At 37.6% G+C, this 14468-nt stretch overlaps 1 protein-coding gene across 5 annotated transcripts in view; it reads right to left on the reverse strand.

Moving 5' to 3' along the window:
• Positions 1-12404, reverse strand: part of LOC133568224 (VPS9 domain-containing protein 1-like) — a 90834-nt gene extending 78430 nt beyond the window's left edge. For all 5 annotated transcript variants that reach the window (XM_061920019.1, XM_061920020.1, XM_061920021.1 and 2 more), the window contains exon 1: positions 12227-12404. In XM_061920019.1, coding sequence (XP_061776003.1) covers positions 12227-12403 — 177 coding nt within the window. In that variant the 5' untranslated portion in view covers position 12404. The remainder of the gene's footprint in view (positions 1-12226) is intronic.
• Between the last annotated feature and the right edge of the window lie 2064 nt (positions 12405-14468).

Raw genomic sequence — 14468 nt, forward strand, 5'->3', positions numbered from 1 at the left:
TTCTAAGAGAGACAAAACTCAAATAGAATTTGAAAATCCAAGAAAATATTTTAAAGACTTGGTCTTCACTTGATTAAATAAATTCATTTATTTTTTTACTTTGCTTCCTATAACATTGAGAAAAAAAAATTTTGAGAAAAAAACAATTTGAGAAAAAATACAATCTTAAAAATTATTCTAGGATTTTTAAAAACATTTATCTTTTTTACCTTTTAAATTCCTTCCTCTTCTTTCCTGACAATTTAAATCAATGTTCAGATATTTTTTATTTATTGTAAAGAATAATAAATACATTTTGATTTAATTCTTCATTTTAGCTTCTGTTTTTTCGACGAATAATATTTGTGAAATATTTCTTCAAACTTATTATGATTAAAATTAAAAAAAATATTCTGGCAAATTTAAAAAATCTGTAGAATCAAATCTTACTTCAAAGTCTTTTGAATTTCTTTTAAAATTGTTGTTCTGGAAAACCTAGAAAAAATAATGATTTGTCTTTGTTAAAAATATAGCTTGGTCCAATTTGTTATATATTCTAACAAAGTGCAGATTGGATTTTAACCTATTTAAAACATGTCATCAAAATTCTAAAATTAATTTTAATCAGGAAAAATTACTAATGATGTTTTTTTTTCTTTTTTTTTTTTTTTCCAAAAAGATTCGAATTAGCTAGTTTTTATCTTCATTTTTTTCGGTTGAATTTTGAATTTTAAAGAGTTGAAATTGAAGCTAAACTATGTTTCAAAATTAAAATTTCATTTTTTTCCCGTTTTCTCCTTTTTTAAAGTATTTTTTTCATAATTTATTCTCTACAAAAAACCTTCCGTAAAGGAAAAAAAATGTACGACGGAATGACAGACAGAAATACCCATTTTTTAAAATATATATATAGTTTTATTTATTAAAGGTAAATTGAGCAAATTGGCTATTTCTGGCAATTTATTTAAGGGTGTATCAAACTGGTAGCCATCGCATTAGTCAGTACCCAAGAAGTAGCTCTTGGTTTCAAAAAGGTTGGTAACCCCTGTGTTATACTATATTTTTATATGATATATACAATATATAACAAATCCAAATTACCATGTACAATTTTACAGTATATGTAACTGCCGCAGCAAAAAAAAAAAAAAAAAAAGGGCAACATAAAATAGAGAGTAAATCCAGTAGAATTAAACTAAGCTAGTTACCTCTTCCTGATCCTGGCGCCGCTTTAGTTTGTCTGCGTTGGCACTTATAAAAACCATATCATGAACACTTGGTTAACATTCAAGTCACGAATCGCAAATGGAGTATGAGTGGCACTTTTTGGATGGTTATTTAGGGATTTATGGGTGGTATAGATGACCTCTATTGTAAGCTGTCTTTTATTTACAATGCATTGAAAAATTGCATCCGTCGTCTTGCCTCTCATAATGATTGGGAATGGTAGGCAAAATTCCCCCCCAAAAATCGCATTTCCCCTTTAAATAGGTTGTAATTCACATAATTACAGTTAAAAACTGAGCCCATCGTCATCATCATCGTTCGACTGCAACAATAAGCTAACAAGCCACAAAGATCTGTGATCATTGCTCCAAAGTACAGATTTTGTTTAGATTTATATACAAAAGTAAACACCGACATGTGTATAGGTAGTAATGTATAAAAAAAAAAACAAGGCGGCAGCTCAACAAAGACTTTCCCGTCTATCCCTTCTTTACCACAAAGGAAAAACCCGCCAGGTGAACAGCCGATTTTACAACTTCTGGCGCTGACGTAAACCGACTCCCGACACGTTTAGGATGAACAATTATACTACAGTACTAGGACTATAGTGGCCATAAACAGCAGGAGTGCTCAAGGGGGCCATTTGTGGCTCTTGACTTGTTTGTCATTGGCCTTAGGCACATTACCAAAAATAAAAACACAAGCAAAAATTGAGAAAACAGCATAAAGCACAATGAGATAAAAAATAAATGTTGCAGTCAATACAAAAACCCACAAACCTTTGTCTTTAAAAAACAAAAATGTAAAATGTTTAATAATTACAAACCCCGTTTCCATATGAGTTGGGAAATTGTGTTAGATGTAAATATAAACGGAATACAATGATTTGCAAATAATTTTCAACCCATATTCAGTTGAATATGCTGCAAAGACAACGTATTTGATGTTCAAACTGATAAACATTTTTTATTTAGAAAATAATCATTAACTTTAGAATTTCAAACAAGCAACACGTGACAAAGAAGTTGGGAAAGGAGGCAATAAATACTGATAAAGTTGAGGAATGCTCACCAAACACTTATTTGGAACCTCCCACAGGTGTGCAGGCTAATTGGGAACAGGTGGGTGTCATGATTGGGTATAAAAACAGCTTCCCAAAAAATACTCAGTCTTTCACAAGAAAAGATGGGGCGAGGTACACCCCTTTGTCCACAATTGCGTGAGCAAATAGTCAAACAGTTTAAGAACAACGTTTCTCAAAGTGCGATTGCAAGAAATTTAGGGATTTCAACATCTATGGTCCATAATATCATCAAAAGGTTCAGAGAATCCGGAGAAATCACTCCACGTAAGCGGCATGGCTGGAAACCAACATTGAATGGCAGTGACCTTCGATCGCTCAGACGGCACTGTATCAAAAACTGACATCAATATCTAAAGCAGGGGTCTTAAACATGCGGCCCGCGAGACGTTATTTTGCGGCCCGCACTTTGATATGACAATTGCGGCCCGCGAGTTTAATATGAACGGCGCTTGACAGCGTCATACTTACCAACGTTCCCAATTTTCCCGGGAGTCCCCTAAATTCAGGGCATCCATTCTCTCGAAATCCCTGTCGATTTTTACGTAATCAACAATATTCAGGGGGTACCATAATAGCACCACCTTTAGCGCCCTCTACAAAATGTACAATCAGCGTGAGAGCACAATTATAAGTTGCATCTATCTGTGTTTCACGCACCTGTCCTATTGCAAGACATATTTGATCAACAGCTACACAGGTCACACTGAGGGTGGCCGTAAAAAACACTTTAACACTGTTACGAATATGTGCCAGACTGTGAACCCACACCAAACAAGAATGACAAACACATTTTGGGAGAACATCCGCACCGTAATACAATATAAAAACAAGAGAACAAATACCCAGAATCCCATGCAGCCCTAACTCTTCCGGGCTAAAATATACACACCCGTGCTACCACCAACCCCCCATACCCCCACTCTCCCTACTTGTGTCGGTTGAGGTGGTGTATATTGTAGCCCGGGAGAATTAGGGCTGCAAGGTGTTCTGGGTATTTGTTCTCTTGTGTTTAAGTTGTGTTAGAATGCGGATGTTCTCCCAAAATGTGTTTGTCATTCTTGTTTGGTGTGGGTTCAAAGTGTGGTGCATATTTGTAAAAGTGTTAAAGTTGTTTATACGGCCACCCTCAGTGTGACCTGTACGGCTGTTGACCAAGTACGTCTTGAAGCCACTTACGTAGCTATGCACAAGTCTCAGACAACATGTTCCAAAGCTGTCACTTTGGTTGTGTGCTGTAAAAGCGTACGCGATGACATGTTGTAGAGCAGTAGAGCTCTTACAGGGGCCACACGAACCCCTGGCGGTACGTGAAGGTATGCCAAGGGACAAGTGAGATTTTTTTTTATAAATATTCAAAAAAATAGCAGCAATTAATAAAAACTTTATAAATAGATTTATTGAATAATACTTCCACAAAATATGAATTTAAGTTCAAAACCTGTGAAAAAATAATACAACAATCCAACATCCAGTGTTGACCACTGGACTTTTTGTGGACATGTTCCATAAATATTGATGTTAAAGATTTATTTTCTTGTGAAGAAATGTTTATGGATCTCTATTACAATCCCCAAAGAGGGCACTTTAGTGGATAGTTACTTCTATGTGTAGAAATCTTTATTTATAATTGAATTACTTGTTTATTTTTCAACAAGTTTTTTAGTTATTTTTATATATTTTTTTCCAAATAGTTCAACAAAGACCACTACAAATGAGCAATATTTTGCACTGTTATACAATTTAATAAATCAGAAACTGATGACATAGTGCTGTATTTTACTTCTTTATCTCTTTTTTCCCAACCAAAAATGCTTTGCTCTGATTAGGGGTACTTGAATTAAAAAAATGTTCACAGGGGGTACATCACTGAAAGAAGGTTAAGAACCACTGTTGTAGAGGATGTTAAAGGCAGTGGAGTCACGGCAGCCCATAATAATATCGGCCGGGTGAAAATTGGGACAAATTCAGGAGAATGGTTGCACCGGTAGAGGTGCATTGAAAATTCAGGAGTCTCCCGAAAAATCGTGAGGATTGGCAAGTATGTTGCTAGGGCGGGAAAGCCATTCATAGAAGGTGAATTCATTAAAAAGTGCATGTTAGATTTTGTAAAAAATATTTTCTTGCAGCCCAGCCTCACCCAGTTTCTGCATCCAGTGGCCCCCAGGTAAATTGATTTTGAGACCCCTGCTCTAAAGGATATCACCACATGGGCTCAGGAACACTTCAGAAAACCACTGTCACTAAATACAGTTCGTCGCTACATCTGTAAGTGCAAGTTAATGCTCTACTATGCAAAGCGAAAGCCATTTATCAACAACATCCAGAAACGCTGCGGGCTTCTCGGGGCCCGAAATCATCTAAGATGGACTGATGCAAAGTGGAAAAGTGTTCTGTGGTCTGACGAGTCCACATTTCAAATTGTTTTTGGAAATATTCCACATCGTGTCATCCAGACCAAGGTGGAAGACTGTTATCGATGCAAAGTTCAAAAGCCAGCATCTGTGATGGTATGGGGATAAAGTACTTTCTATTTTATTCTATTCTATTCTATTTGTGCCCAAGGCATGGATAACTTACACATCTGTGAAGGCGCCATTAATGCTAAAAGGTACATACAGGTTTTGGAACAACATATGCTGCCATCTATGCGCTGGCTTTTTCATGAACGCCCCTGCTTATTTCAGAAAGACAATGCCAAGCCACATTCAGCACATGTTACAACAGCGTGGCTTCGTAAAAAAAAAAGAGTGCGGATACTTTCCTGGCCCACTTGCAGTCCAGACATGTCTCCCATCGAAAATGTGTGGCCCATTATGAAGCGTAAAATACGACAACAACTTAAGCTGTACATCAAGCAAGAATGGTAAAGAATTCCACTTTCAAAGCTTCAACAATTAGTTTCCTCAGTTCCCAAACGTGTATTGAGTGTTGTTAAAAGAAAAGGTGATGTAACACAGTGGTGAACTTGCCCTTTCCCAACTACTTTGCACGTGTTGTAGCCATGAAATTTTAAGTTAATTATTATTTGCAAAAAAAAAATTAAGTTTATGAATTTGAACATCAAGTATCTTGTCTTTGTAGTGCATTCAACTGAATATGGGTTGAAAAGGATTTGCAAATCATTGTATTCCGTTTATATTTACATCTAACACAATTTCTAAACTCATATGGAAACGAGGTTCGTAAAAAAATAATATCAAAATCAAATTACAGGACGTTATTTATGTAGTTTGCTCATTTTCCCCGACTGGTGCATTAACATCATGTGGTTTATTTGTTTTTATTTACATATGTAGCATCATATACAAAGATATAAAGAATAATAATAATAATAATAATGGATTTGATGTATACCGCGCTTTTCTATTGTTAAATACTCAAAGCGCTCACAGAGAAGTGGAAACCCATCTTTCATTCACACCTGGTGGTGGTAAGCTACATCAGTAGCCACAGCTGCCCTAGGGTAGACTGACGGAAGCGTGGCTGCCAGTTTGCGCCTACGGCCCCTCCGACCACCACCTATCATTCATTCATCATTCATTCACCGGTGTGAGCGGCACCGGGGGCAAAGGATGAAGTGTCCTGCCCAAGGACACAACGGCAGCGATTTGGATGTCAATAGGTGGGAAGCGAACCTGCAACCCTCAGGTTTCTGGCATGGTCGCTCTACCCACTACGCCATGCCGCCCCTAAGAATTGCTATTGCGACATCTAGTGGACCCATTTCATTCCAAATTTTCGGCTCATTTTTATACTCAGCAAACTCATCTCGCGGGCCGTGTAAAACCTGTTTTGCGGGCCTGACCCGGCCCGCGGGCCATATGTTGGACACCCCTGATCTACACATTAGCGGTTTCGGGGCACCCTGTCCGAATGGACCGGTCGCTTCGCATAACGAACAGATCCTGCATAGTATGTTTCGACATCATTGAGAGGCAACACACAATAACATCACAGTTCGGGAGGAAATATGCACCGACCCACCGTTGAGTTTTTATCCATTCCACTTTGGCTTTTTTTACCTGTCAAGGGAGTTTGAGGGCCAGCCTCCTGGCTGATCGCAGACATAATCAATATACTTAAAGGCCTACTGAAATGAGATTTTCTTATTTAAACGGGGATAGCAGGTCCATTCTATGTGTCATACTTGATCATTTCGCGATATTGCCATATTTTTGCTGAAAGGATTTAGTAGAGAACATCGACGATAAAGTTTGCAACTTTTGGTCGCTAGTAAAAAAGCCTTGCCTGTACCGGAAGTCGCAGACGATGACATCACCCATGTGAGGGCTCCTCACATCCTCACATTGTTTATAATGGGAGCCTCCAACAAAAAGAGCTATTCGGACCGAGAAAACGACAATTTCCCCATTAATTTTAGCGAGGATGAAAGATTTGTGGCTCAGGATATTGATAGCAAAGGACTAGAAAAAAAATAAATAAATAAAGTAAAAATAAAAAAAAGGCGATTGCATTGCGAGCGATTCAGATGTTTTTAGACACGTTTACTAGGATAATTCTGGAAGATCCCTTATCTGCTTATTGTTTTAATAGTGTTTTAGTGAGATTTTAAAGATTGTAAGAACATACCTTGAGGTCGGATGGCTGCGGTGAACACGCAGTGTCTCAGAGAGAAGCCGAGGAACCAAGTTCAAAGCTGCCTTTTTTGACAAGACAGTTGTGATATATATCACAATTTCCCCATCCAAAAACATGCTGGTTGACGTAGAGAAAACATGTCCGCTTGACCGCTCCGCTTCACAACAAACAAAGAAACACCGGTTGTGTCTCGGTGCTAAAGACAGCTGCAATCCACCGCGTTCCACCAACAGCATTTTTCTTTATAGTCTCCATTATTAAATGAACAAATTGCAAAAGTTTCAGCACCACAGATGTCCAAAATACTGTGTAATTACGCCATGAACAGAGACGACTTTTAGCCGTGTTTGGTGCAGCGCTAATATTTCCTTACAGTCCGTGACATCACGCGTACGCGTACATGTTTCCGTGATGTTTTCAACAAGAAACTCGCGGGAAATTTAAAATTGCAATTTAGCAAACTAAAAAGGCCGTATTGGCATGTTTTGCAATGTTAATATTTCATCATTGATATATAAACTATCAGACTGCGTGGTCGGTAGTACTGGGTTTCAGTAAGCCTTTAAAAGTATCTCACTTGGCGCCAAATGTCAAATACACAGGACTTTGAAGACTTATGAACAATATGTCACCTGTGCAACAACCCTAAAAAAAAAACTCCAGGAAGTTATGCACAGCCGCAACAAGCTTGTACTTGAAAACTTGGGCAGCAGCTAGATTTACTTGAAAACTTGGGCAAGAGCAGAGGGAAAAAGAAAGTGAAAGTGCGGAGTGCAGAGAGCAGTAATTATTGCACGTTAATATTAATAACGGTATGCAGACACGTTCATTGGGCACAACATACATTTATTTCCTCTCAAATTTCACGTCCCATGAACTAGCTTCTGTAGCCGAGGATCGGACCGCCAAGTGTCCTGCCTTTGGCTGCCGCCCAGCTCACTTCGCAACCTCTATGGCCCCTGCAATGGGAGCCAGATGAGGTGGTTCGGGCATCTGGTTAGGATGCCACCCGAACGCCTCCCGAGGGAGGTGTTTAGGGCACGCCCAACCGGAGCTAAGGATGCATTTCATGTTATTTTGAGTCAAAATCTAACAATATTCTCCTGACCAAAATTTCCCATTTATTAGCAAATATTTTCATAAAAATGTATCGTGATGAAATTTATGTATACAAGTTTACACATATATCAAATTCTTGCACACTTTTGGATTATAGACAAAAATAGGCCTACAAATGGAGTAACGAGAATTCAAAATATAAACATTTTGAAATACATAAGATCGTGTATTGTACAGTTGTGATCAAAATTATTCAACCCCCACACAATTTTGGTGTTTTAGCAAGTTGGACATTCATTCCGTATTTTGTTTATAGTCATATCAAATAAAGATGCATTAAATACACGAATGCAACTTGAATTACAACATCAGATTTTGTAACATACCAAACAGTGTCATTTCTCTTAATATCTCATTGACAAAATTATTCAACTCCTTGAAGATCATAACTCTTAAGAACAGAATTTGAATAAGGTCTTTTCAATCAGGTGTTGAAAACACCCGTAGATGTGATTAAAACAATAAGGAGCAATAATTAAACTGATTGAAAAAGACTGTAACGCTCAGTTTCTTGTAGATGGTCAATGGTGTATTTGCAACATGGTGAAGTCCAGGGAGTGGTCAAAGAAGTCAAGAGAGGAGGTAATTTCTCTTCATAAGAAAGGATATGGATATAAGAAAATAGCAAAGACATTACACATTCCAAGAGACACAGCTGAGAGCATAATTCGCAAGTTTAACGCTAAAGGCACGGTGGAAACACTACCTGGGCGTGGTAGAAAGAGGATGCTGTGTGCAACTGCTGTCCGGTATTTGAAGCGTACAGTGGTGGAAAAACCCCCGGGTAACAGCTGAGGAACTACAACAGGACATTGCAGAGGGGGGAACGCAGGTTTCGTCCCAGACATTAAGGCGCGCATTACGAGTTGAAGGCCTCCATGCCAGAACTCCCAGGTGCACCCCACTTCTGACTACCAGGCACAAGGAAAATAGACTCCAGTATGCCAAAAATCATCTGGACAAACCCCAAAGGTTTTGGGAAACTGTTCTATGGAGTGATGAGACAAAAGTGGAACTCTTTGGGCCTATGAATCAACGTTATGTCTGGAGGAGAAAAAATGAAGCTTACAAAGAGAAGAACACCTTGCCTACTGTTAATCACATGGTGGGGGGGTCAATCATGCTCTGGGGCTGTTTCTCTGCCTCAGGTACCGGGAATCTCCAGCGCGTTCAAGGCATTATGAATTCTATTTCCTACCAGGATATATTAAATAAATAAATGGGTTGTACTTGTATATTAGCTGCAAATGTCATGAAATCAGTGACGAAGCTGAGGCTTGGGAGACGTTGGACCTTCCAACAGGACAACGATCCCAAGCATACCTCCAAATCAACATCAGAGTGGTTGCAGAAGAAGGGCTGGAAGACTCTGGAGTGGCCTTCACAGTCGCCAGACCTAAATCCTATAGAAAACCTGTGGTGGGACTTGAAGAAGGCAGTTGCAGCACGCAAGCCCAAGAATATGAATGAACTGGAGGCCTTTGCCCAAGAGGAATGGGCTAAAATACCTGTAGATGGTTGGAAGAAGCTTGTGTCCGGTCATGTATCACGTTTGAAGGATGTCATTACTGCCAAAGGGTGTTCTACTAAGTACTAAAGATGCAAGTAACAAGGGGGTTGAATCATTTTGTCAATGAGATATTAAGAAAAATGTCCTTTTTTGGTATTTTGTAAAATACAATGTTACAATTTAAGTTGCATTTGTCTATTTAACACATCTTTATTTGTTATGACTATAAACAAAATACGGAATAAATGTCTAACTTGCTAAAACACCAAAATTGTGTGGGGGTTGAATAATTTTGATCACAACTGTACCTCTGAATGGACTCGTCTGTCGTAGATTGGTGTATGAGGAGCCGAGTCGGAGGTGGGAGGCTTCGATAGTTGATTTGAGGCTACATTTGTGACGATGTTTGACTTCAGCTTGAAGGCAGATCCCAGTGAAAAATTATCTCCGTAAACTCACTTCACTTAGATGCCTTGCCGATTTCGCGTGGTCAAAGAGTGCCACCTTTCCCCGAGATCCATAGTTCACAATGTCCTTGCAATATAAGCACTGAGCACGTCCCGGTTCATCGCAATTTGCAATGAAATCGCTGATCAGTTCGTCTACTTCTACGATATTGTTGTTAATCTTCACCTTCAGTTTGATAGATATATCGAGCTATGCCCAGTTCCACTTGTTTCTCACGCCCTTATCGATATCTTTCGCTAATGAACTATTACTATCTTGAATAAGCTTAACCATGTCTGAAACTGTTTTGTCAATAAAGAAACGTGTTAACTGAGAGCTACTGTGTTTTCTTTCCAGATTAGTCACCGATAAACACAACCAAAATAAACAGAATACCAGTTCAGAAACGCTCACAATAATTGAGGATCAGGGACTAGATATTGTCGGCAAACGACGCGTGCAGACGCCTATAACGGGCAATGTCATTGGTTGATGTCGTCAGCTGATAGTAGAGCTAGCCAATCTGGTGCCTTCACACATTGGCATTATATTATATAAATGACCCTGGTGGCGGCAAAATCGGCATTCCCATCCCTGTATGTCTCACGGCTGGCCTGGGAATGCCTCGGGATCCCCCGGGAGGAGCTGGACGAAGTGGCTGGGGAGAGCGAAGTCTGGGTTTCCCTGCTTAGGCTGCTGCCCCCGCGACCCAACCTCGGATAAGCGGAAGAAGATGGAAGGATGGATGGATGGAAACTATTTCAATTTTCATAAATAAAAAACGTGCATATGCTTGCAAAATTAAAAAGAAAAAGTACTTAAAATCTGCCTTTGCGACCTCAAAATTAAGGCACAAATATAACGCCATACGATATAGCGCTCTAAGAATATCTGTATCAGGGGTCACCAACCTTTTTGAAACCAAGAGCTATTTCTTGGGTACTGATTAATGCGAAGGGTTTACCAGTTTGATACACACTTAAAAAAATTGCCAAAAATAGCCAATTTGCCCAATTTACCTATAATATATATATATATATAATAAAATGGGTATTTCTGTCTGTCATTCCTTCGTACATTTTTTTCCTTTTACGGAAGGTTTTTTGTAGAGAATAAATGATGAAAAATACACTTAATTGAACGGTTTAAAAGAAGAGAAAACAGGAAAAAAAATGAAAATACAATTTTGAAACATAGTTTATCTTCAATTTCGACTCTTTAAAATTCAAAATTCAACCGAAAAAAAGAAGAGAAAAACTAGCTGATTTGAGTCTTTTTGAAAATTTTTTAAAAAAGAATTTATGGATCATCATTAGTTGTTTTTCCTGATTAAGATTAATTTTAAAATTTTGATGACATGTTTTAATTAGGTTAAAATCCAATCTGCCTTTTGTTAGAATATATAACAAATTGGATCAAGCTATATTTCTAACAAAGACAAATCATTATTTCTTCTAGATTTTCTAGAACAAAAATTTTAAAAGAAATTCAAAATACTTTAAAATAAGATAACAAAATGTATTCCAAAGATTTTCGAGATTTGCCAGAATATTTTTTTTGAATTTTAATCACAAGTTTAAAGAAAGATTTCACAAATATTCTTCGTCGAAAAAACTGAAGAATTACATTAAAATGTATTTATCATTCTTTACAACAACAACGAAAAATTGTCAGGAAAGAAGAGGAAGGAATTTAAAAGGTAAAAAGGTATATGTGTTTAAAAAAAATCCTAAAATCATTTTTAAGGTTGTATTTTTTTTCTAAAATTGTCTTTCTGAAAGTTATAAGAAGCAGAGTAAAAAAATAAATTAATTTATTTAAACAAATGAAGAGCAAGTCTAAAAAATATTTTCTTGGATTTTCAAATTCTATTTGAGTTTTGTCCCTCTTAGAATTAAAAATGTTGAGCAAAGCGAGACCAGCTTACTAGTAAATAAATAAAATTTAAAAAATAGAGGCAGCTCACTGGTAAGTGCTGCCATTTGAGCTATTTTTAGAACAGGCAAGCGGGCGACTCATCTGGTCCTTACGGGCCACCTGGTGCCCGCGGGCACCGCGTTGGTGAACCCTGCTGTATATGTTCAATAAATAAAGATGAACTAGCTTTCTAAAATATCCATATGTTCAATAAACAAATATAAGACAGTATAGTAAATAAACATATATATATAAATAAAGATACGACAGCATTCTGAAGTGACAGCTAGCCACGACAGCTTGTTGACATAAAGTATCTTCCTTTTCTTTTAAGCGACACCTACCTTGTGTCTGTTTCCTCCGTCCAGATTTATTGCCGTTTTCGCCATTTTCATGGCATTCTGAAGCGGCTTCACGTCAGCTGTTGCCATGTTGATATTTTTTAAAATGCTGAGTTGACTTCCATGTTTATTCGCTACTTTCCCATGTTCCGTACCCGGATGCATGATGAGTACAGGCATGCGCAGATAGGACGTCACTTCCCGTTACTTTGTGAGTCAGCAGTTATGTTCCAGTTACCATGGTTTTCTTTTTTTTTCTTTTTCTTTTTTTGTCATTTTTATTTCAATGACAATGTAATTCAAAACATTGCGTACAAAATAAAAATAAACATTGTCAATCAAGAGTACAGTATTTTATTTTGAAACCGCAAGGATCCGTACAAAGACCTGAATACTTAAAAAAAAAAACAAGTTGTTGTTGAAGAGCAACAATTAGATTAAAACAATGGTTTGATTTCATATCTCATTCAATAAAAATTAAAATCACCACTCAGTAAAACGAAAAAATGTACTACATCCATGCATCCATCCAAAGAGGGTGGTGTAAAAACAGTCGGGGTTTTTTTTTTTTTTTTTGATTGATTGATTGATTGATACTTTTATTAGTAGATTGCACAGTACAGTACATATTCCGTACAATTGACCACTAAATGGTAACACCCGAATAAGTTTTTCAACTTGTTTAAGTCGGGGTTCACGTTAATCAATTCAAAAGCGGAACCGGAAGTTGCTATTTAAAGACGAGACCACAGACTTTTTATTTCTTTCATTTTTTTTTTAATTGGGAAAAGTACACAAAAACTGGTACAGCGAATAACGCAAATATTTGTAAGATTCAATAAGAAGAGCAGAGATTAAAAAAAAAAGTAACAAATGGTGTTTATGGCTCATTAAAGGCCTACTGAAATGAGATTCCTATTTAAACGGGGATAGCAGGTCCATTCTATGTGTCATACTTGATCATTTCGCGATATTGCCATATTTTTGCTGAAAAGATTTAGTTGAGAACATCGACGATAAAGTTTGCAGCTTTTGGTGCTGATAAAAAAGCCTCACCTGTACCGGAAGTCACAGACAATGACGTCACAAGGGTGAGGGTGTCACGCCAAATGTCTTCCCCCCTACACAAACCTTCCCCCACCATTTACTTCCGGGGTCATGATTAATACAGACGTTTTGTTAACGCTATATTATAAAAATATAACGCTATATTATAAAAATACAGACGTTTTATTAACGCTATATTATAAAAAAAAAATTTAAAAACAATTTACAAACACAAGCTATGGGATGACGCATTTACTTCCGGGGTCACGTTTCCTCTTTTGTCATCTCATAACTTGTGTTTGTAAATTCTTTACAAAACGTCTGTATTTTTACTATATAGCGTCATATTTTTATTATATAGTGTTATATTTTTATAATATAGCGTTAAAAAAATGTCAGTATTAATCATGACCCCAGAGGTAAATGGGGGGGGGGTTTTGTAGAGAGAAGAAATTTGGCGTGACAAGGGCTCCTCCCGTCCTCACATTGTTTTTATTGGGAGCCTCCAGCAGCAAGAGGTATTTGGACCGGGAAAACGACAATTCCCCCATTAATTTGAGCGAGGGTGAAAGATTCGTGGATGATGATATTGATAGCGAAGGACTAGAAAAAAAAATTAAATAATAAAATAAAATAAAAAGTGACGGCTCCGGGCGGCGGCAGTGTGAGCGTTTCAGATGTAATTAGACACATTTACTAGGATAATTCTGGAAGATCCCTTATCTGCTTATTGTTTTAATAGTGTTTTAGTGAGATTATAAAGTCATACCTGAAAGTTGGATGGCTGCGGTGAACACGCAGTGTCTCAGAGAGAAGCCGAGGAGCCAAGATCACAGCTGCCTTTTTTGACAGCTAATGCAGGAGGACAAATAATCCAATGATGTCTCCGGTAAGATATATATCACAATATTCCCATCCAAAAACATGCTGGTTGACATAGAGAAACATTTTCGCTTTACCGCTCTGTGTTGAAGCTTCTCAACAAACAAAGAAACACCGGGTGAGTCTCGGTGCTAAAGACAGCTGCAATACACCGCTTTCCACCAACAGCATTGTTCTTTATAGTCTCCATTATTAATTGAACAAATTGCAAAAATTCAGCAACACAGATGTCCAAATTACTGTGTAATTAGGCGATGAAAAGAGACGACTTTTAGCCGTAACTGGTGCTGAGCTAATATTTCTGACAGTCCGTGAC

This window comes from Nerophis ophidion, linkage group LG14 (genome assembly GCF_033978795.1).
Source record: "Nerophis ophidion isolate RoL-2023_Sa linkage group LG14, RoL_Noph_v1.0, whole genome shotgun sequence".
Classification (NCBI taxonomy): Eukaryota; Metazoa; Chordata; class Actinopteri; order Syngnathiformes; family Syngnathidae; genus Nerophis; species Nerophis ophidion.